The 24,046-nt window shown below is 36.2% G+C and overlaps 1 protein-coding gene and 1 pseudogene across 2 annotated transcripts; one reads left to right on the forward strand and one right to left on the reverse strand.

The window, feature by feature from the left end:
* Window positions 1-24,046, forward strand: part of LOC109113622 — a 55,888-nt pseudogene that overhangs the window by 13,548 nt on the left and 18,294 nt on the right.
* LOC109113625 (cardiac phospholamban-like) lies at window positions 12,799-22,622 on the reverse strand. Of its 2 annotated transcripts, XM_042755952.1 has the most exons (3): window positions 22,488-22,607; window positions 15,122-15,432; window positions 12,799-14,062 (listed from the first exon to the last, which is right to left on the reverse strand). In XM_042755952.1, the coding sequence occupies exons 2-3, from the start codon at window positions 15,274-15,276 to the stop codon at window positions 14,044-14,046; spliced, it is 174 nt and encodes a 57-aa protein (XP_042611886.1). In that variant the 5' UTR covers window positions 15,277-15,432; window positions 22,488-22,607; the 3' UTR covers window positions 12,799-14,043. The 2 variants fall into 2 exon arrangements, 1 of the variants encoding a protein (XP_042611886.1); XR_002021784.2 differs by lacking the exon at window positions 15,122-15,432 and having other exon boundaries at window positions 22,488-22,622.

Below are 24,046 nucleotides of genomic sequence, written 5' to 3' on the forward strand. Positions count from 1 at the left end.
ATTTGGGGCTTCCTTATGACTAACTAGTTGACTAATTGTTTAGAAGGCATGCAGACTAATTGATTTTCAGCATCTCTAATCATAGATGTGGAAGCAAGACTTTTTGTTTACTTTTGCCGCATTGAAACATGAGCCATATTGCCACTCTCATAGAAGACAGAATGAAATAATAGGATAGAAAGGATAATCCTCTTGCCTTAAAGGAACCAGATAAGAGCTTTCAGTCCTTCAAACACTGCAAGATGTAGTGCTGTGGAAAAACCTTCCCGCTGAGACTGGGTAATTTCTCGAATTATGTACTAAGGGCCAGGCTCACAAAAGTAGGTTAGCACCTCTTTTCGACAGCTATAGAACATGTAGTTTTTGACTTTGTGGAAAGATCACTAGTGCATTTTAGCAAGTTTACTTTATCCATAATTGCATAATGATATGAAACGTCACCTGTACTCCCAAAGACCACACAAATACAAAGCGATTCATGTTAAATCTGGTGCTTTACCACAGGAAGGGAAACTATTTAAGCTTAATGGCTCTTTCCACATATCCGGAATGAAGTTTTGCTTGACTTTTCCATAGTGGAATTCACTGAAAAGGGGAAAGATCAGGTCTCAGTTATATTATGTAATGTTGTTTTGCTGATTTTGGCTTCTCTAAGTAACATTTCACAATGTTAAACTCAGCATTTGTGGTTGTTGTAACTCAAGTCTGCTGGATACTGCACAGTTTGACATGAGCACATTAATATTAATTTAAAATGTTATGTTTCTGCTCAGTTTTCACTACCGTTCAAAAGTTTGAGATTAGTTTTATATACATATTTATATATTTTAAAGTCTCTTATGCTTACATGGCTGATTAATTTGATCAGAAATACAGTAATATTGTGAAATATTATTGCAATTTAAAATAACTGTTTTTTTTTTTTTTCTATTTAAATATATTTTAAAATGTAATTTATTCCTGTGATGCAAAGCTGAATTTTCAGCATCATTGTCACATGATCCTTCATAAACCATTTTAATATGCTGATTTGCAGCACAAGAAACTTTAAGGATTTTTGATGAATAGAAAATTCAAAATAACAGTATTTATTTGAAATGAAAATATTTTTAAACATTTATGTCTTTGCTGTCACTTTTGATCGATTTAATGCATCCTTGCTGAATTAAAGTACTTATTATCTTAAAAACATTTATCTGACCCAAAACTTTGAACAATAGTTTTTAGCCCCCTTTTTTTTTTTATAATGAAGTATAAGCTTTGTTGGTCTGTGAAATTTGTAGCTCTTTAATTCATTGGAGTTTAATTGATGGCGGTCCTTGGATGTAGAAAAGGAGAACAGCTTCTGTTGTAACAAATGAGGTCAGCAGCTGATCCTCTCTCATCTCAACACCAGACTGGTTTATTCTCGTCCTGTCAGGGCTATTTTACCATTTTATCCCAAACTGTTCCATATGTTATCTGGCACAGCTAAGCCATAAAGGGACCTTGTACATAGCACTTTCCTTTATGTTGACCTCCTTTCATCTGTTTTGGGAATCACATGTAAGCCATTACAGCTGTGATGATGGGCCTTTTGTGGTGAATGTGATCCTGTGCGTTAGGTCTCTGTTATTGTGCTCCCTGAGGGCTGGAACGTCTGTCATCAGACTCCAGCTGCAGTGCGCTTGAGTGTGAGGTCTGGAGTGATGTTTGTGTGAAAACCGTCACAAAGAACTGTAGGATAGTTACTCTTTACTTTGCAGGTCTAGCCAATGCCAACCGGACAATTTGAGGCACAACGTGAAAAGAAACGGATGAGAGGCCAATAACTGCAAGTTGTACGACGCAACATCGAAGGCATATTAGAGAAATAATAAGGAAGGTTTGCTTTTGTTGGTTTTTTAATTGCTACCTAATAATCTTGTGAAATCGATCTTCCGTGATCTACAGCATTTTTCAATTGAAGGTCAAAGTGCCGCATGATGACTTTTTATGAGTTCATCTGGTTTTCTTGTTTGTTGGTAGAGAAAAAGCTTAAATGACCAATTGAACAGTTTTGATATTTGTAGAAATGTTTTCTTTCCTAAAAGCTACTATTGTTTAACTGAGTTATAAGGTTAAGGTATACTTTATATAATATACAGTTTTATCACTGTTATTTAATATATATATAAAATATATTATAATTTACTTTTAAATTAATAAAATTATTACTATATAAACATGAAAAACTACTAAATTATTATTACTATTAAAATTAAATTATTAATTTAATTTTTAAAAATAAAAAAGTAAAGAAATTATAAAAGTAAATTATTTTGTATTAATTTGAAATGTATCTATTCATTTAATTTATCAATAGTTTAATTTTTTAATTAAAAAAAAAAAAAAAAATATATATATATATATATATATATATATATATATATATATATATATATATATAGATATATATATATATATTTTTATTATTATTATTTTTTTTTTTTTTTTTTTTTTTTTTTTTCCCAAAATAACCCGTTTTTTTTTTTATTATTATTATTTCATTATTACATTTAATTTAAAACACTTTAAGAAATAATAAATATATTATTCTTTTTTTTACTTGAAGTGTTTTAAATGAAATGTAATAATTAAATTGTCCTGACATTTTCCTCACCCCGTCCAGTAAATGCTGTCCCAGTCTGCATTACCTTGAGCTCATGAATGAAATGAGAAACGCTGTGCAAGGACAGAGGGTATGAAAGAACATGTTTGATGAATGAGAAACTGCCGCTTGCTAGTACTGTATTACGTACTTTATCTCAAAGGAAGGAGGTAAATGAATTACACCGGAGCAGGATGCAGCTCAGGCAGTCTTATGTCTACTGGATATGGATATAGATCAATATGAATGCAGACGTAGTGCTGCCTTTGCTTTAAAACAAGCTGCTGATGGAAGGATGTGAAAAACCACACAGGAAGGGATTGTATCATTGATGCTTTAGAGAGGAAGAGATTGATCACTTCATGAAAATGAAAGATAGAATAGATGAGATAGAATATGATGAGCATGAGATGTCATTTATGTTGTTTAAAGAATGTGTTTATATAAATTTTATATTTTTTCCCTAATTTCCAAATTTTTTGTTTTAATTTTTCTGGATTTGTTGCCCCCCAACTCATTTTATTTTTTTTCTGCATTCCTTTTAAAAGGTTAAATTAAATTTATGTAAAAACATGTCTAAACAATAATTTAATAATTTAGTACTAAAACCAGAATAATAAAACATTATTAATAATTTAACAGCAATTTATTAAAAGTTAGACAGAAATTACATTTAAGGGCCCTATAAAGTTTCTGTGTGTCTGAGTCCATATCGTAATTTGATTAATTAATTGTACGGCGCTATTTTGATTTATTCATCCAAAATTCAACAAATTCTGAGACATATCATGTTACATGGATTCCACATTGCAGAAATCATAGGGCCCACTATTATGGTAGTTTGTGAGTGACTTTTGCCATCTCTTTTCATAACAACATCAAGTGGCATGTTAGCACTCTGTGTTCCCTCGAGGACGTACAAATACATGCGCTCTGACACCGTGTAATGTTCCCAAAGCTGATAATTAGCCTCAGCAGTTAGAAAACACACTTTGCGTCATCTCAGTCCTCATTAAAGCTCTGCTGAGGCCTGTGTTTTTTCAGCTTAGTTTAACTGCTGTGCTCTTCCAGGTCCGACCATTGTGTCCATGTTTACGATGCTGTGTTGAATTAATACTAATGGCTGCCAGAGATTGCACACTGCCATATATCTGTCTGCTCACTAACACCATCAACAACGTCAACAAGCCAGTACACAGTCTCCAGTCACTTTCAGTGTATATAAAAGGTGAAATGTGGTGGCAGTGTAAATGTTCTGCTAAACATCTTTTGTGTTCCATGGAAGAAAGAAGCTTGACTGAATTTTCCTTTCTGGATGAACTAGCACTTTAAACAGTATGCTGATTGTCAGTAATTGGCTGTGTGGAGTGGTGTGTTTCTGGAGGCTTGACAGTGACTCGTCTTGGATGCGTTACATCAACTCTCGTGTGTCACTGTGGAATTCTGAGGAGCTGGTGATGCAACAGCAAGCCGGAAATACTGACTGCTGATAGAACTGACATGTCAGGAACGATCTATCTATCTGTCTGTCTGTCTGTCTGTCTGTCTGTCTGTCTATCGTTCTAGTTCTATCTGTCCATCCGTCTGTCTGTCTGTCTATCTATCTATCTATCTATCTGTCTATCTATCGTTCTAGTTCTATCTATCCATTCTTCTGTCTATTATTCTATCTATTTATCTGTCTGTCTGTCGTTCTATATATCGTTCTATCATTCTATAGTTCTATCTATCATTCTATCATTTTATCTATTGTTCTGATTCTATCTGTCTATCTATCCATTGATCTATCATTTTATCTGTTGTTCTAGTTCTATCTATCCTTCTGTCTATCGTTCTATCTATCTATCTATCTATCTATCGTTCTATCCTTCTATCGTTCTATCCTTCTATCGTTCTATTATTTTATGTCGTTCTATAGTTCTATCTGTCGTTCTATCTATCGCTCTATAATTCTATCTATCATTCTATTGTTCTATGTATCATTCTATCTATTGTCCTGTCTATCATTCTGTAGTTCTATCTATCTATCGTTCTGTCTGTTGTTTTATCTGTCGTTTTATTCCATCTGATGAGAATCTGTGAAAGATTCAAGCAGATCGCCTGTGATTGTCATGTGACTAATTTATCTACATTAACGATGTCACCTAGGTTGTACAGTGCCCTTATATGTGGTGAACAAGTAATAATCACTGTGTCTTGCCATTTTTGTCTCTATATTGCTGTTACCAGAATCCATCACTGATTCAAGAAGCACCCATCATGTCCTTCTCTATTTTTAATATGCCTAATCTTTTATTAGATGTGTCTTGGCCCGGGGCCCTTTACAGGAATGGCCCTTGAGTTCCATGTTGGTCCCCAGCAACCGTCTTTTTGGCACCAGGCTAATAGTGATAGACGTGGCAGTGTAACCTAAGAGCAGTTGCTAAATATGTGCTGATGTGGTAAGACCATCAAGTCCACACTCTGGCGGCACACGCTTGACAACTGACATCAGAGTGTGTTGTGATACTCTAGATATGGAGTACTCACATGTAAGCTTATTCATAACCATGTGCAGTAGCTTATTAATGTTGAGCATGGCCATTATGAGCAACAGCACCATTAACGTAGCATAAAAGTGAAACATGCAACTTATGTGCTATGTTTCGAAGCTTCTGAAGTTGTATGGCTACTCTGTGTGATGTACATGACAAAATTGAACCTGCTTTTGATATTTTTCACTTCCAGAGAATGATGAGTTGAACTCAAGAACCAGATCAGCCAGAATCAAATGAATAATTTATGAACAAAATCAACAGATTCATTGAATTGAAGTTATCATTTTGAAGTTTCACTTCAAACCAATGATTTTTGTTAATGACCACAATTATAAATTCATAACAGTATTCTCCAGTAGGAATATGGAAAACATGTTCAATAGAGGAATCTTGTGAAAAACGCAATGATCTCATTCTCATTGATCTGTCGTGCTGGTTTTCATCTTTTTTTAGCTTTACAGCTCAAAGCTTCATGCTGTTACTTAACAATTCTGAGAACGTTCACTTGTTAGCAAGCACTAAATAAAAATAAACACGCGTGTTCCAGCTGTGAGCCGCTGTGAGGGGTTGATTGACTCGCTGAGAGGGCGGCTGAAATAACACAACTTTCTGCTTACTCTGGCTCAGGGAGATGCTTTCTCTTGAAGACACGTTTCGACACAGATTGCAGATGTTTTCTGACAGTGTCCATGTGGACGTCATGCTAATCAATGTCACTGAGAAGGATGCTGGTAGTGGACAGCTGTTGTGAAATGACACTTATGGCATAAGGGTGTTAGATCTGTCTTGTCTGTCTGTCTGTCTGTCTGCCTATCTATCATTCTGTGGTTCTGTCTGTCGTTCTATGGATCTATCTATCATTCTATCTTACCTTCTATCTAACATTCTATTTGTTGCTCCATTTATCTATTGACCCATCCATTCATCCACTGGCCTATCTGTCTGTCTGCTAAAGTATATATCCATCTGTCCATCCATCCATCATTATGCCACTTTTTCTTCCTCTTCTATTTCTCAGAGAAATCTGTCAAGTAAGAGAACATGCAGAAAATTCAGACGTATTGCAAGAAAAAAAATTGTTTTTAGTCATTTATAAATGGCTGGATCTCAGCTTTGTAGATTTTATCCATCCATCCAACCATCAATTGATTCATCCATCCATCCATTTTTCCTATAATGTTTTCATCCATCCATTTTCCTCTAAAATATCCATCCATCCACCCATCCATTTTCCCTTTAAAGTATCCACCTATCCATTCATCTATCTTTCCTCTAAAGTGTCCATCCATCCTCCAAGTATCCATCCATCCATTTTCCTCTAAACCATCCATCCATTCATCCATGCGTCCATCTTTCCTCTAAAGTATCCATCCATTTTTCCTCTAAAGTATCCATCCGTCCATCCCTCCATCCATACATCCATCCATCTATCCATCCATTTTTCCTCTAAAATATTCATCCTCGATCCAAATATTTTTGAGAGAAATCTGTCACAAGTAAGTCAGGTAAGAAAACATGCAGAAAGTGCAAGTTGTATTGCACAAAAAAAATGTTTTTGATGATTTATAAATGGCTTGATCTCCGTAGGAGGAATAGCTTTGTAGATTTCGGTGACCCACATTTCAGAATGCCACAGATACAAACACACACGGCACTGTATTTGTCACAGCACATCTGACAGAAACACGGCAAGAAACCCAAATCACATGAAAGTGCACAGACTATGTTCATCAACCTAAACACGTCTATTCAGCCCTAGGGAGACGGCAGCCAATCATAGATCAGCCCCACCCTGACTCTTCCTCACTGCTGCTATCATGAGCTTCAACACCAAACTGATTTCACTTGAAATGTTTTGGATCTGAGCCTGATCTGTACCAGGCTAATCGATTGCAAAGACTGATCTCAAACCTGGTTGTCACATTTATTCAGCACTGATAAATAGCAGACGCTCATCAGTGGGTTGCCCCCCCCCCCCCCCCCCCCCCCTGCTGGGAATTCTGGGACTGGAACACCCGTAGCCCAAGGCTTCAGCAGTCCTGGTTTGCTCTGCCTCTCTCTCCTCCACCCCAGTGTAAATTAGAACCAGATGAGGTTATTCTGGACGGCTTAATCCAACCTCTCTGGAATGGCCTGTCTGGCCCGTTTTAGGACACAGCACTCCAAATACAAGGAGGTTTAGAGACCACTTGGTTATGTAAGGATAGAGAGTGAACATGTTGTACATTAAAAAAAATTTGTCAAGTTGAAAATGGTAGGTATTCGGCATGCAATCATAGCATGTGCATAAAATAGTTCATTATGTAGGATAATGATTTATGGTTTATGTCTGGATAATGACATAAACAACAGGTTTATGTTGTTGTTTTCCATTTTAAAGAGCTGTATTTATTTTTTCCACATAAACATGAAAAATGAGTCTGTTGCATTTTTATGCCTCCTCATTTGCTCCTTCAGAAATCAGCAGACAATGTAAGAAACTGCACTTAATTTGAATTTAGTACTAAATCCAGAAGCATTTCTTAGCTGTATACTTGTGCAATTTGTCACGGTTTTATATTGGAGTAAATTTACACTGCACAAGTATTTTCACTTCTTGCTTTTTGTTACATTTTACCTTTCCTAAGAGAAAGTGAAGTAGTTATGAAACCAGGCCATAAAAGTAACCCGTTCTATGGTCTTCGCTTGTTCATTAGCATTGAATTTTGAAGGCTCAACGAGAACCAAGATTTGGCTTAAGTTCAGAAAGCATCGAAATCCCCATTTACACCTGATATCAACATCCATCTCGGGTGACCTTGGTGATCCAGTAGTCTAAAACGCAAATGACTGTGTTGTATTACAGTCCTCACACGATTGTTGCACTGGAAGCAAAAGCGAGAGTAGTCTCGTCAGTCTGGAAAACCAGGTAATTCCCTGTGATTTGTTTGGCAGTGTTCGATTACTGTATGTGCGTACAATATGTGCACATTTGCAAGAGTGGCGTCTCTTCTGTGGAATGTGCCGTCTCAGTTCTGCTCTGTGTCCAGATGGTCTTCTTTTGGCAGACACACTCATGCCAACAAAGAGCCGTATTGTGCAAACCTCCATAGAGATGTGCGGCAGTTTACTTTACTACTGTATAAGAAGTTAGTCAAGAAGGGTGATTACGACTTAAAATTGATATCTAGAGTTCAGAATTCCTTGATATGATCACTGAAAGCAAGTCAGGTGTCTCTTATAGGACTGTGATTTACAGGAGAGTTTCTCAAGGAGCTTTCATAACTAACAGGAAAGGGAGGGAGTAGGTGGGATGTGGATGGAAAGAATGCTGAACGGCAGAAAAGATATTTTGTGGAGAACAGCATAAAAAGTAAAATACTGTGCTAAAAATACTGCAACCTGAGTGTCTTATTGCTTTAATAAACATTGACAACAGCAAATGATAAAGTACACCAATGTTTAATCAATTTTGTTGGTTTTTATTATTACTTAGTAGTAGTAGTAGTGTCAATAATCACAATATTAATTATTACAAATAACACAAATCACAATAAATCATTGCAGGTTGTTTACAGTTGCTGCAGAACAATAATGCAGAATTCAATGGATGTGCAGTTATGGGTGTGCAAATACTGAGTCTCATGTGACTCATTTAATCAGTTTTTTTATTATTGTATAAACCACCTGAGCATCCTTTGAAAAAGTTTGATTGCTCATATCTCGCATAACAAAGTGTCCGAAGCGGCGGTCACACATGACAGCACTGATATGATGAGAGCCTCACGGACAGCTGAGCTTCTTCATCTGAACGTCCATATCTCGCGCTTCCTCATGACGGGGATAAAGCCTGTCAGCTCGTCTCAGTGTGACTGTCATGACTGCTCATACTGCAGTACACTGACCTCAGACGCTTCCAGTGACCACATCAGCAGATTTCATTTGCTTCACCTCTGCTTCCAATTTATTATTACAGCAGTATATACATTTCTAGATATACATTTCTAGATCCTTTTTTGGATTCAAATTTCCTGTCATTGTCTGCTGTAGTGTGCTTGGTTATTGCTGGTTTATTTACAGTGTAAAAAATGTTTTGTCAGGTACCCTAACATTAGAATTAGATCTAAATAAACTGATTTTATTCAAGTCAAGAAGATTTATTTATTATTCATGTATTAATGTGACTACAGTAGATTACACCAATTAAAGGAAAGCAAATAATCTGGATTTATTTATTTTTCAATTCTGGCTCTATTTTTTATTAAATGATAAAAAAGTAGTTATCCCCTTGTTCTGTTTTGATTATAAAAAAAATTTGAGCTTTTAAAAAACAGGTAGACACATCAGTATAGATTTATAATATTTGCTATGATGTTGACTATTATGGAGAGATTTAACAGAGATATATCTTTATAGATAAATAAGAACTGTGTATATATATATCTGTATAATATTATTATAAAATACTTTGTGGAATGTTGCAGTAAATAAAATTACTATGCAATGTAGGCATAAATAAATAAATACATTTAGTAAATGCATAAAAACATGTCATGCCCTATTTTTTTTATTTGTACTGACATTTTATAATGCATATTTATTGAATGCAACATCATTTCATGATGTAATTCATTATAAAATATATTAAATTTGCTATATTTTACTTAAAGGTGTGTAGTTTATTTTGTGTTTTATGTTTCTTATTTTAAGGGCTGTTTAATGTGGTATATTGCATCCTTTTTATTTTACATTTTAAATAATTATTTATTAATTTTTACATTTCATTGTACATGTATCTATTGCACCACTTGACACCATGACAGTTAAAAATATATATATTTTATTTTTATTTAGTCTGTTAGAGACATTATAGACTATTGTTGGAGCTAGAGAATAATAAATATAATATAAATAAAAATTATTAAAAAAAATCAGAATAGTTTTCTACATATTTCAGCCATATTGGTGCATCCCTTATAAATATAAATTTAATAATATGCTCGTACAACAATATATATAAACATAGGTTGGAAATCTGGTAGTCTTATATAAGAATAGTATGTTTGATGAGTGTTATTCCCCCGCAGTGACTCACAGTCAGATGAGTTCAGTCACTGTTTATCATGACGTGTTTTCTCGCAGAGTTTGTGTTTTGTTTTTAAAGCATGAAAGAGAGGCTATGTGATCGGGGGAATCCCTGGTGCATGATGGGATATTGGAGGACTGTGGGCAGGGTCAGTATTAGGTCATCTCCATCCAGTTACTTTCAGGCATTCTAGTCTCTCAGGAAGAATAGGAATGGAATGTGAAATACTTGATCTGTGTTCCAGTATGTCTCATTTCCTGTAATCATCAGAGGCTTGTGTCACTCCAAACGTTTCTGTGTAATACCTTTCAGACAAGGGCGTTAAAAACAATTCTGGGAAAAAACAGTTTCCCTACTTTTAGTTTTTTTTTCCCACTAATTCCAGTCCTCATAAGAGTAACTCAAAAGAATAATATCCAATCATTTTTAACATTTATTTATTCGTTCATTTAAGCCCTAATAAGAATAATATCCAACATATTTATTTATTTATTTATTTGTTTGTTTATTTATTTTCACTCTTTCCAGCCCACATAATGATAATGCCTCCAATCATAATCAACACTTATGTATAACAATGATTTTATTATATTCTATTTTATTTAATTTCAGCCCTTGTAAGAATATAATATCAAATCATTTTTAACAGTTGTTTCTAACACTTTTATTTATTTTTTATACTTATTTATAACACTATTTCATTTTATTCTTGGTGTTTATGCTGTTCAGGAAAATGTGTAGTTTATTTCTTTTGTAAAGCTTGTTTGAGTTGGTAATAAATTAAGGCAGTTGGATTTTGTAATGTATTGCTGCACTCAGTAGAGGGAGCTCTTTTTTATTCATAACAAGCCAGTTACCTGTTTTTCTACTGACAGCAAAGCAGTGACATTCAAATTAAAACTTCTGTTTTCTAGTAACACCTGACACTAGCAGGATCATTAACATTGTTAGTTAAACCTAAAATGTCTAAATTTAACCTCTCTTTTTGTCCGTCTGCAGACCACTCCACCTCCAGCGGCACATTGTCTTTCCAGCCTCTGCGCTCGCAAGGTCCCATCCCCACGGCTCACGTCATGCCATCTCCGTCCAACTCCAAACTCAGCACGCCCTCTGCCCCCACCAGCCCCTGGAGCAGCTGCCAGCTCCCTTCTCCCCTCGACAGCCCCCTGGACATGAAAGACCCCCGGCCGGTACGCCGTTGGTCCTCCCTCACCCGTCTTACCGGCCAGGAAAAGTCCACCCCTTCAGGGAGACCGTCGCAACGCATGGACCCGCACGGATCCCTGGATCGAGGTGTGCTCTACGGCTACCGACAGGACCCTCTTTATTCAGACAGCTTTCTCTCTGAGAGCCTGCACAAACTTTCCACCAACTCTGACTTTACTAAGTACGACCTGGGCAGCAGTAACACCCTGGGCAAAACAGACTCGTCTTGCTCCTCTCCGCTCAAGCCCAGCACGTTAGACCTCACCTACAGTGCCTTACCAGAGAGCAAGTCACCCACCATCGGCCTGGCCGGGCCCGGGCAGAGAGGTCCCACGCTCAGGCACCAGGCCGTGGGAGGGTCGCCCATCCAGCCGGCCGTCCGGACTCAGATGTGGCTGAGCGAGCAGATGGAGTAGTACCGGGGGGCCGGAGGGATGTGGCTCGTGGCAGCAGGAACAGCAGCAGCGAGAGCGACAACGACAGGAAGCGGAACTCCCACAGGTCAGTTTGCAATTGCATTGACAGGGAATGCAAAGATGGAAAAATGTGTGGAGAAATGAAGAAACGTTTTATAAAAGTAGGTTCACAGCGCCCTCTGCTGGAGAGACAGTGGTAGGTGAATTGTCCTGTTTACAGCACAATCGACGGTACGCAAATATGCTTCATTTATCAGACTCATGTTTTTTTTTTTAAATACAACTTGTGTTTAAGGTATGTTTCAGATTACATCCACACCAGTGATATTTTAGTATTAATTATAAACTATTAAAGCATTTATTAATTATTACTACTCATTGTTAAATTAATTTTAATTAAATTTTAGTTCAGGTTTTATTTTTTGTGATACTTTTGTAATTTTTATCTTTTATGCATATAAAAATGAGAATAATGGGATGAATTTAATTTATTGTGCTAATGACCAGAATGTCTCAATGCTGATGAGTTTAACTTTTATTGAACTTGTATTGAAATTAAGTTAACTTTCAAATCAAGTATATTTTCTACGGACTGTGTTACTTACCAGAATGGAGCTTGGTAGTTGGAGGGGTTGAAGAGTAAGATGGATTCTTGACGTCAAACGATAATAAAAGTAATTTCCGAGACAGAACAAGGTTATGATTGAAATAATGTGCACAGTTCAGTCATGCCCAATGTGACCATGAGCATGCATTAAGATAGTAGATTAAGTCCATTTTGATTTCATGCTGATTATGGTCTCCTGTGCTGTGTGTCTATTTTTAGTAAAGACCCAATGTTTGTTCCAAATGGACTCTGCAGGACTTCAATACTTGCTGATATCATTGATATTCTTTTGCATTTACTCACAATGTCTTATTCAGCTCACAAAAAGACACATATTGTTATCAGTGTAACTGTTTTATTCGCAGCACTTGCTTTCATTGTCTTATTTCTCAAGTGCCTGCACTGCACAGTAATTCCTTCCCATTTATGAGTACAAGTATATCATAAATATATTCACACAGATTTTAACAAGCGCTTAGTGAATGCAGAAAAGAATATATAAAGAGTACATTGATTATATGATAGGCAAACCAGTGCATATTCTTATTAAAACATGACTGTGTCCTTCAATTTATGAAATGCATCTTATCAGGAGTACATCCACAGCTTTTTTTGTTTGTTTGTTTGTTTGTTTTTTTTTTGCAGGAAAAATACAGATTTTTAAGAATAGTGTCACTGTCAGTGGCATGTCATGTGATTTTAGTGCTCATCTATATTTTCAGTTTTAATTCATTTGACCATGTACTTGAATCCAAACTTGCTGTTCACAGAAAAAGATATCATTTTAATCTAAATCCCATTGTTATGGAATTGTAATGTTGTTGTTGTTTTTGAGCAGTAAGAGGTAGCAACCACCAGAGGGCGCAGTGACACTTTTTTTTTTTTTTTAACAAAAATGTATAACCATTTTTTATCGACTATCAAGTTTTGCATTTTTTATTATGTTTGATTTATTTGTAATCGATGCAGTGGAAATCAGTTTAAAGTTGCCTAAAGTTGTTAAAACTGATATTTTTAACACCAGGCTTTCAAAACGTCCCTACTATCTGCATTTTTTTTTAAAATGAGTGACATATGTGTCCTGAGAAATAATACAAATTCTCTGTGACAGTGAAGAAAAATTTTAAGGGGGAAAAGCCTACATCAGAAAACTAGCCAATCAGAAACATTCTCTGCCTGTCAATCATATTGCACAGATTCATCTGGTGTGTAGTTGAAGTGAGAAAAAGTTTAGAAGTCAGTCTAATGTCTTGTAAGGAACCTTAAATTGGTTTAAGAGGCGGAGAGAGTAGAAGTCTCTGAAACATACGCCCCTCTTATACCAATATTTCTTGTTTCTGGCCATTTCGGGTCACATGAGCTTGACCAGGATCAGCATGAGCAGTAGAGCCACAACAATAAGCAGGAAGTTGAGCAGCAGGTTTAGTCCTCGGTTATTGATCAGATCCATAGTGATGGGATGGAGATTCCTGGAGATTGTTCGGCCGTGTTGAAGTGTATCCCGAGTGTGATCGGCCCCAAGTGGAGGTTCTTCTTGTTTGCCAGTGAAAAGGAGGATGAGCAGGTTACATCACGCTGGTCTCTCACATGCCGTGGAAAGAGCTAAACATGATTGACAGACTGACATGAGCTTTCTGATAAGACAGAGTCATATAAACAGACAATAACTGGTTCTCTTAGCTTCCTGTGACTTTATCATTGAAATACTGAATTAGTACAGTGGGAGTATCAGTCAAAAACAGAAACGGCACACTTTTTATTGCACACAAGTGATCATGTAATGTTTTTATTGAGCAAGTGTTTTTCAGTTTGGCACAGTGTGTAACAGAAGACGTGGCTCACAGGTGACATGCAGTGATGGGATACTGGAGACAGTGACAGACACATGGAGAGACAGTTGCATGCAGCATAAGTTCATTCAGTTCTTCAAATCGCCTCGTTACTCCAGTCTTCAGTGTCACATGATCCTTCTAATATGTTGATTTGCTGCTCAAGAAACATTAATATTATCAGTGTTCAACAGTTGTGCTGCTTAATAGTTTTTGTGGAAACTGCGATACATTTTTCTCAGTTCTTAGTTTGACAAATTTTGTCACTTTTTATTGCATCTATGCTAAACAGACATTTTCATTTCTTTAAAAAAAATAGAAACAGAACTTTTGAACAGCAATGTTACTGTTTTTGTCAGTATTAAATTAAATATGTATTTAATTATACTTTATTAATTTCGCCTCATCCGCTGTCTTGGACTTTACTTTTTAAAATGGCCCAATTCATTATTTAAGTTGGCTTTTCTGCTTAGGATACATGTGATGCTGCCTTAACATTTGGCCCAAATTAGATGAAATAAAATTATATAATTCAATTGTGTGCGACATTATCAAATATATTGGCATTTTAATCATCTGACTGTCTAGTTATTGATGCTGGCAACATCCACTAAAAGCCCCTATTGTTTAACCACTAGTTTATATCAGTATTCCTTTTTTTTTTGTTACTCTGAATGTGCTATTGAATGTTTAGACTCAAATCATGCAACTCCTCAAAACCCTATAAAATAATAAATAGCCCCGCCCATCCCACCCCTCAACACGATTGGCCCCTATGTACAGTCCTTCGCCCTCATTTGCTAGATGGAAACCTGTGTCCCCTCCCGCTCACATTAGCAAGACAATGATGTAGATGAGCAGCAGGCAGATGAGGATGAGGCAGAAGTTGACGAAGAGCTCCTGCATGTTTTGCTTGGCCTGCTGGGGAACCTCCATGATGGACGCCCGCCGAATGGCCGCCCGCGTGATGTGTTGCACCTTCTCCATACCGAGGAGGGGTGGGTGTGACGGATTAGTGCAGAGAGAGGGGAGAGGGCGGAGGAGAGAGGAAGAAGGACGGCAGTACCGCGAGGTGAAGTGAAGAGCCGCGTGAGGAGGAAGCAGTGCTCGTTGTTATGGTGATGGAGGACGTGATCCGGTTGGCTGAGGGAAAGGAGCAGGAGATGAAAGAGTGAATGTGCATGCATATTCACATGTGTCATGCAGGTTTGGTAGATGATTCGAAAGTTTTTGACACCATATAGTGTCCTTAAAGCGATAGTTCGTCCAAAAATGAAAGATCTGTCATCATTTATTCACCTTTATGTGGTTCGAAACCTGTTTGACTGACTTCCTCTGCAGAACACAAGATAAGATCATTTAAAGAACATTGGGGTCCAAATAACATGGACTTCTGAATATCTTATTTTGTGTTCTGTGGAATGGGTAAAGTAACTGATTACATGTAATCTGAATTCCATAATCAAGTGATCTAAAAGTGGTCTGATTATATTATCTAAAATGTGTAATGTAATGGATTATGTTACTAACTACAATTTTTGCCGTGTAATTTGGAATCAGTAACCGATTACAATTTGTAAGTAATTTTAAAAAAGTAACCCAGCTCTGTCTGCCATTTTCTTTTTTTGGGTGAACTATCACTTTAAAGGTCATTTCACATGATTAGCATTATAGAAATGTAAAAGGCCACTTGGACTTTCACATGTTTTTATGATGTAGCAAGAAATTGTCAGGTTTATACAGTGTGAACTTGTACAGATTTGAACTTGGAACCGGAAAAAAAGTTGATTGTTTCAATACATCACAAAAAGATTCACAAAATATTAGTTAAAGAATGATGGTACTATGACTACAAAGAAATAGACTGAATTATGGTGCGTTAACGTCATGTCTGTCCCCTAAATAGTTAAGTTTCAGATGTGTCTCCTAAAAGAAAGATGCTTGACAGGTTCCTAAAATTAAAACCCCAGGGGTCTCGGTTCCTCTGGGTTCTTCTTTCAGAGTGGATTTTATAGTCTTACTCTTGCTTAGATGCACTTGTACAAAGCCTTGGTCTGTCATACTTTGAGTGCAGCGTCATTAACTTATTATTACTGAACGCTTGCAAAATGAGACTTCAGCAGCACATATTGTGTCTTTATATAACTGTCTTTGTGGTGTAGGAGTGAGCTTATTTCTTTTCATTATCCCGTCTTGGCTCTGACTAAATAAAAAGAGGTGGCTTCAGAAAGACTTTTTATATTGGTGATTTTACATGTGTACAAAACAGCCTAAATCAGGATTTAGCACTTCGCCTCCAGAAAGATTAGATGAAGCCCTGTTTTCGCTGAAAGATAAAGTGGCCTTGATTATAAATCTTTGCGTATTAGCCAAGCTCTCGTCTTAGAAGAGCTTATCTCGCTCTTTCAGACTGCTGCTCATTCCTGTCTCCTCAGATCTGTAGGGAGTTCTGTCTTACGGATGCATTCGGCAGCATCATGGTTGCGTTATCTGCTTCGTCCGCAGTAAGGTTATTCTTAGGAATGACCTTTGGCGGTCGCAATATTCCATTGAAACTGTGGCCAGGACTTACCCAGAATCCCTCAGGAGACGGACTCTATTTTACCAAGTACAACTTATCACCAAGAGAGTAATAAAGGCCTGGGATAATGTTGTTTTTGGATATGTAGGCTGTGACTACTTTAGCCTAATGGGAAACCGGATGTGTAGTATTGTGTTGTTTTGGTAGTGACCTGTCTGATCGTGCTTGACAGAAACCTGTTCCTTTGCAAAAACTTGTAAAGACATTAAACAGGCCTTTAATGGCATGCATGGTATGTTCGGCAATTTATGCATTTCCACAGTTTATGTTGTTTAAATGGCTTCTTGACAGGAAAATTATGTAGTCCTACTTCTTGTTTTAGTCAGTTCCACTTTAAATTAGGGATGGGTCACTGTTGTTAACTACAATAACTGACTAATATGTTAGTCAGGTTGAATAGTTTTGGATTTTTACTTTTTTTTTTCTATTAATATTTTTAGCAGCTACATCAGTTGACCTGCTTTCAGTGTGTGGCTTTTTAGCTGTTTACTTTGTGTTGTTTTGAACACCTCACAAAATTAAAACTTGTCTTACAACACAGCAATCTATCTTGTATATGCCCCCTAAAAAGACACCCAACTGGAGTCACATACTGCCAAACCCAGCCTAATTAAACACCTCCAAAAGTGTGAATATCAGGACCGGAAGAATGGATATAACTGATAAAATCCTAAATGGTCATGGGGGGAAAAAAGTGATGGGAATTTGTATAGTCAATATTTTTCTTTTTTTATTCTCTCTTCTAAATTTGGGCGGGTAATATGACCAAAATCTTATATCACGATATGGGTAATTTTATTTCATGATAATATCATGAAATAGTTATTTTTGCTTTAAATAAGGTCTTTATGATATCTAAATTTTAGGTACCGTATAAATTTCAGAATTCTTGTCACCAGTGTCAATATCACAAAAAAGTAATACTAGCCTAAATTAAACAAAAGAATGAAAAACAAAAACTGAAGGCAAGTAAACAGTCAGCGATTAAATAATAATTGGAAACGTCTTTGTTACATATGTAACCCTTGTTCACTGAAGGGGGGAACGGAGATGTACGTCGAATGTGACTGGCTGAAAGGGAACTAATTAAAAGCAATAGGACAAAAAAATACAATAGAACAAATAAATAAGAAACGCTACATACATTGTATAAAGTATAATCAAATGTATAAAATCACTGCATATTCTTCACTGTGTAAATTAAAAATATATTTATTCCTATTAAAGCTACAAAAGTGATTCAGTCAAGAGCACTGAGAGATTTTCTATCTTTTTTTTTTTGATTGACAGTAAAAGACAGAAAGCGGGAATATTAGACTGCTGTCACTTTAAGAGCTGTCACTTTAAGAATTGCTGTGTTTACAAGGATACTTGCAAAGCTGGGCATTTTGACACATAAAGGCCAAAAATAACTTAAGAACTTTTCAAAGCAGCAAAAATAACTCAATTCTCCCACCCACACTCCATGACAGTGCTCAGTAACAGCACGTGCATATAGCGAAATTAGTTCTCTTTCGCTGCTGAATGTTTCAACGGCTTAAAATCACTTGTTTTTTAAACCGCAATGCTTCAAACCGCTAATTCCGCTGTTGACAAATTCCTACCGGTTGATCGTGTCTACCGGTATAATAGCCATTCCTTGTTCTAATTATTTTACTAGAAATTACTTTGTAACTTTTTTTTGTGATCTTTATGGAATGATTTTTAAAAATCCTAATCACGAACAACTGGAAAAATTTGAGGGGAAAAAATCATGATTCATGATCATAATTTATTGGTCAGAAAGTTTGGGAACCTGTATACATGGCATCTTTAAGAACTAGTTGTTCAAAAAACTCAACAACAAGACACTGTTTAAATTGTGATTTTGGACATCCCTACTAGAGTTGGCCGTTTTTGTTTAATGATTGAAGGAAGAAAAAACACCTGAAAAGTCTTAGGAAAATGGTTTGTTTGAATTTGAAATTAATAATTGGAGGGTTTGCATTGTGTATTAAGAGTCTCATCTCAACTTGTTTCATCTCACAGTCTCAACTCAGCCATGTTTTCAGTGTTTTTTCAGCGGAATGATAAGCTACCGAAAAGCACAACCTACACTTCCCCACCGCTTGTTTTCTTAGTGATTCTTTTGTCCAGCTGACCGATGTCACTGAACAAAGACGATAAGTGTATGAGTGACTGACAGTGAAGCCTGGAGTTGAGCAGTCCATTGAGGCGCCCAATGCAGGCTGCACATGACACAGAGGAGATAAACCCGCTGCTGGTGAAGACAGGCTTTGGAGAGATGTTTGTCAACACCACAAGGCACCAGAATTCCAGCACCTTAGTTAGCTAGTCAGGAGTCATGTCCGCCTTCACCGCTGGGAATGATAAGATCATTAACTATCTCGAGCAGGGTCATATGTTTAAGAGACCCTTCCTCGTATGGCTATTCTGAGCAGATTTCTATCTACTCTCTCAAGCAATCTCTTTTGGCAAAAAAACTCAGCTCGTCTGCACTGAAATGCATAGAGAGAGCCAAGAAAGTTGTGAAAAAATAAAACAAGCGGAGCAAAAATAACATGGAATCACACCGAAGAAGGAAATCATCTGAAAGGCTGGCCCGGAGATTTCCCAAGCCTCTGTATTTTTATGTGCATATTTTTAAGTCGACGTGAGGCAGAGTGGGTGCACTCAGTTGCGCCTCAATGCTGAACTTTCCATGATGGCATTGTGGAGCAATGCAGTGGGGTTTTGTTTTTTTGGCTTTGGTGACGCGTCTGAGGGCATGACTCTTAACAGGTAGGACAGTGCCTGTTGAACTGGCTTTAGGACAGACATTTCTGGCCATGCACACTAGGGCTGTGCTGATAGTGTCACATATTGACATTTAAAGAGGTCATATGATGCGATTTCAAATTTTCCTTTCTCTTTGGAGTGTTACAAGCTGTTTGTGAATAGATAAGATCCCTAAAGTTGCAAAGACGAAAGTCTTCTTTATAAAAGTTAAGACTCGTCCATGCCCTCCTAAAACACCTCGTTTAAACACACCCCCACATGTCTACGTCATGATGTGGGAAGATTTGCATAACTCAAATGATCATGCAAGGAAAGAAGGTGTAACTTTTATTCTCGCTGTTGTGCCTCATTTAAACACGCGGAGACGCTGTTTCGTTGTGAAAGCGAAAATACTTCCAAAAGAGGAGACAACTAGAAATCAGTGGTTAAGTTGTATTTACAACACTGTTCCAGAACAGTCCAACCCAAATATTTAGATGTGTTCAACGCATTTTATGGAGGACGGTTTTCTGATCCTAGGAGAGAAGACTACAATGCCGGCTGTTCTGACTCACGGTATATAAGTAGGTTTACATATGTAAAGGATTTGCCAGTGATGATTCAAACGCTAGTTTTGAGCAGTGTAGAGTAGAGCTTGTTTTTTGTCGTTTCTTCGATCACAAATGCAGACATGCTTTTATGTTTATGCGCCGTGTTGCAACGTAACGCATAAAAACACAGTACAAGTCATTATAATCTGTAATTATGTCCCCACTGGATGCTACAAATGCTTAGTTTGTAATGGGTTTTATTGTTTTTGTCTTGTCGCGCCGGTGTTCTGACTGGGACATGCATCACAGTATGGTAAGGGGCGTAACTTTCCAACACACGCTTGAGGCATTCAGCCAATCACAAAGGACTGGATAACTGGCCAATCAGAGCACACCTCGCTTTTCAGACCGATGAGCTTTGTAAAAACTGTGTTTCAGAAAAAGCAGAGCATAGAGGAGAAACAATAATGTACAGGATGTGGAAAATAAAGTTTTTTTTTTTTACCTTAAACCGCATGAAAATAAAACACATTTCATTACACCAAATACACAAAATAATGTTCTTTTTTAGCAACATCATATGACCCCTTTAATATTTCACTTTATTGCTTTGAAGCTTCAGATCTTTTAGATATAGTATTAATGATATGATTTCTTGCAGTTCAGTTAGTAAAGAAGTGGAAACTCTGAAAACTAGTGTTGTAGAGATGCAATACTGGACAAAAGTGAAGCAAATCAGTTTTTAAAAGTCATACAGCAGATTCATTCTCTCACTGAGAGAATTTCACATTTACTGCAGTTTCATTTGCAGTACAGTCATACTTAAAAACTAAGTTAATTTGAAGCCTTAAAAACCTTTATAGATCATATAATTAACTTGGGTTGTGCAAATCATTTTAACTTAAATTAATATATTAAACCGACCTTACAAAATCAAGTTGAATTTCAATTTCATATAACTTGTTAAAAAAAAGTTAAAACTGCTCAACTTTTTTGATGAGTTAATGTAAAAAAAATAAAATAATAAGTTGCCATGACTTACTGATCATATCATTTTTGCACTATACTTTATAGTGTAAAAAAAAGTGTGTATATGTATACTATTTTATGCAATAAAAGATAACATGAGCATTATATATTTAATATAAATTATATAAAAATGATAATCCGTTCTGATAAAAATATAATTTTTACAGTTTTATGTAAATAATATATAGCTATAAAATAAATTATAAAAAAAAAATTATATATAATGTTTGGAGATATAATAAAACTTTTTTTATATATATTTCACGTACTTTACATGAAATTATAAAATAAATGTTGCAGATTATTAGTTAATTTAATAGTAAAATGAAATAATGAATTAATGCTACATTGATTATTAAATTCATGATAATAAATTTTGCAATCATATATTATTATGAAGGTGAACGTGTTTGCAGAATAATAAGGCAGTTGCTAAAAATGTTAGTACAAATACATATAATGTATATCATTTTTGTGCAAGCATCATCATTTCTTCGATATTTGCCTCAGTCTTGTGTGAAAGCCAACACAATTGGATGTGTGCAACCTGTGGTGTGGTTCCTGCTTTAACGGTCTTCTGTATGCAGTTAACCTTTCCTCCTCTGCAGGGCCGCAGTGAATGCAGTGAGCTCATTTGTGCTGAAATGAAGGGCTGTCAGAGCTCCCAGCGGAGTGTAAATGTGGGGTGTTGTGTATAGGTCAGAGTCAGTCTAGGTTGCGTCTCCCCGATTTGTGTCGGGTAAAGAATGAGTCTGGCTCGCTGTTTATCGTGTGCACACAGAGCGGCGCTTACAAAGACCAGCGGACAGACCCAAACATCAAAACTCGGATTAATCTCTGACTGTGCATCCGGACACGTCGTCCACTGCTGTGTGTAAAGTTCTTAATATATAATACAAAGGGTAACTGTGGAATAACCCTCTGATTATTTAACACAAAAAAATAAATTAACTGCATTGTTGCTTGTTGGAAAGCATATCCACAGAGCATTCAATGGTAAATAGCCTTGTCAGCTAATTAATATGAAGAAAGCCCTTTGCATTTAGGCTGATTCGATTCTCTTTTTTTCAACAGGTGCATTTTTAAAAGTCAGACTGTTTTTAACTTGACACGGCATCCTAGAAATGCTATGTTTATGAAGAGATGCTCATCAAACAGCACTAGACACAATAATCAAATGTGGTAAGTGTCAAAGATAAAATCTAGATAAATTTGTCTTTGACTACTAGACAACCATTGTGGGCCATCCTGAAACTGATATACAAGAAAATGTTACCTACCTAAATCTGTAGATGGAGAGTATCGGGGTTCAATCCCGTTGCTCTGGTTTTAGAGGAAAGGAGGGTCTGTGGCAACAATGTGGAGTTCGAAAGTTTATGGCAGAAAAAGTGGAGGGGTGGAGTGGAGGAGTGGAGGAGGAGAGAGAAAGAGATCCGTAGGAGGGGTCTGAGCTCTCGCTTTCTTTCTCTCATTTTTTTATTTGGAAGCAGATTTACAAGCCTTTATCCTTACATAAGAGCAGCATATCAAAATGAGGTTTTAATGGACAGTATTTATATGATTATTTATTTATTTATCAAATCTTAAATTGGAAGAAAAAAAAAAAAAATAAACTTATCCAGGTTTAAAATAATATATTAAGTTTAAATATAAAGTTTAAAGATATAATGTATATATTTACTAGTTGATAGAGGTATTGATATTGCTGTATTTATTTTTATTATATTTGTTTTTTTTTGTCAGATTTTTACACTGAGGGCTAATGAAGGTCTAAACTACATTAAAAAAATTTAAACTTATTTAATGTATATATTGATACATTTTATTTACTATAATCCTACTTACATTTGAATGGACATGAATTACGTTTGCATGTATAAAGATGTATCAGATTAACTTTCCCCTGAGAAAAAGCTTTTAACTTTAAAAATCATATTTTAATTTTTATATATATATATATATATATATATATATATAGATATATATATATATATATATTATATATATATATATATTCTTTAAATAGTTTTTTATCTTTTTTTTTCATGTGCATCTCTTACTTATAGGTATTTTATGGGCCTTGCCTAAATTTATTGTCACATGATAAAAATTGTGCATTTATTTTAAGGTACTGACACATTTTGCTAAGCTTTTCCCTGCTGCATGTGCCAAGTAAGCTTGTGAGAATCTAAACAAGCCAAATAGAAATATTTGCAAACAATGCTTGTGCTTAATATATTGTTTTTCTTGCTTTGCATGCGTTTCCCCATTACTGAACCGTTGAGTCCTGGTTGAATTTACTCTGTAACTGTATCCGGCAGCTCTCAGTCTCACTGGTGGATTAATACAAATATTCTCTTGATGTTGCGGCCAGGACAGCATGTGCTAAATGAACAGCTCCATTGAGAAGATGATACCTATGTCCTAATAGACTATAATCATCTTCAACCTGTGGTTTAAGAGCATCGCCAGGGGACTCTGGGAACTTTCTTGCATATTTGAGCTTTTTTTTTCCCCTCACTTGTTTGAGTTCTATTCTGAGATAAAAACATCCCGAGTTCTCTTCCTTATAAGGAGCTCTGTTCACTAGTCAGGGAAGCTCTAAGAGCTTGAAGAGGACATGAGGAATGGAGAGGGCATTATGATGGCATCTGATTTCAACGGAGCCTCCAGCCAATGCCAAACTGTTTTTGGCGAAGTCTGGATGACTGCCACTTGACCAAAACGATGCCAATGTCTAAAAAAGTCTTTAAAATGCACACTAGATGCCAAAGTTTGAGGGTTGTGTTGTTATAAAATGGATGACCATGATTCAGCTTCATCAAAAAGACTTTTTGAA

Source organism: Cyprinus carpio, unplaced genomic scaffold (genome assembly GCF_018340385.1).
Source record: "Cyprinus carpio isolate SPL01 unplaced genomic scaffold, ASM1834038v1 S000006759, whole genome shotgun sequence".
Lineage (NCBI taxonomy): Eukaryota > Metazoa > Chordata > Actinopteri > Cypriniformes > Cyprinidae > Cyprinus > Cyprinus carpio.

Bases quoted from the DNA above. Each gene is read 5' to 3' on its own strand.
- LOC109113625 (XM_042755952.1), bottom strand. From the start codon at position 15,276: ATGGAGAAGGTGCAACACATCACGCGGGCGGCCATTCGGCGGGCGTCC.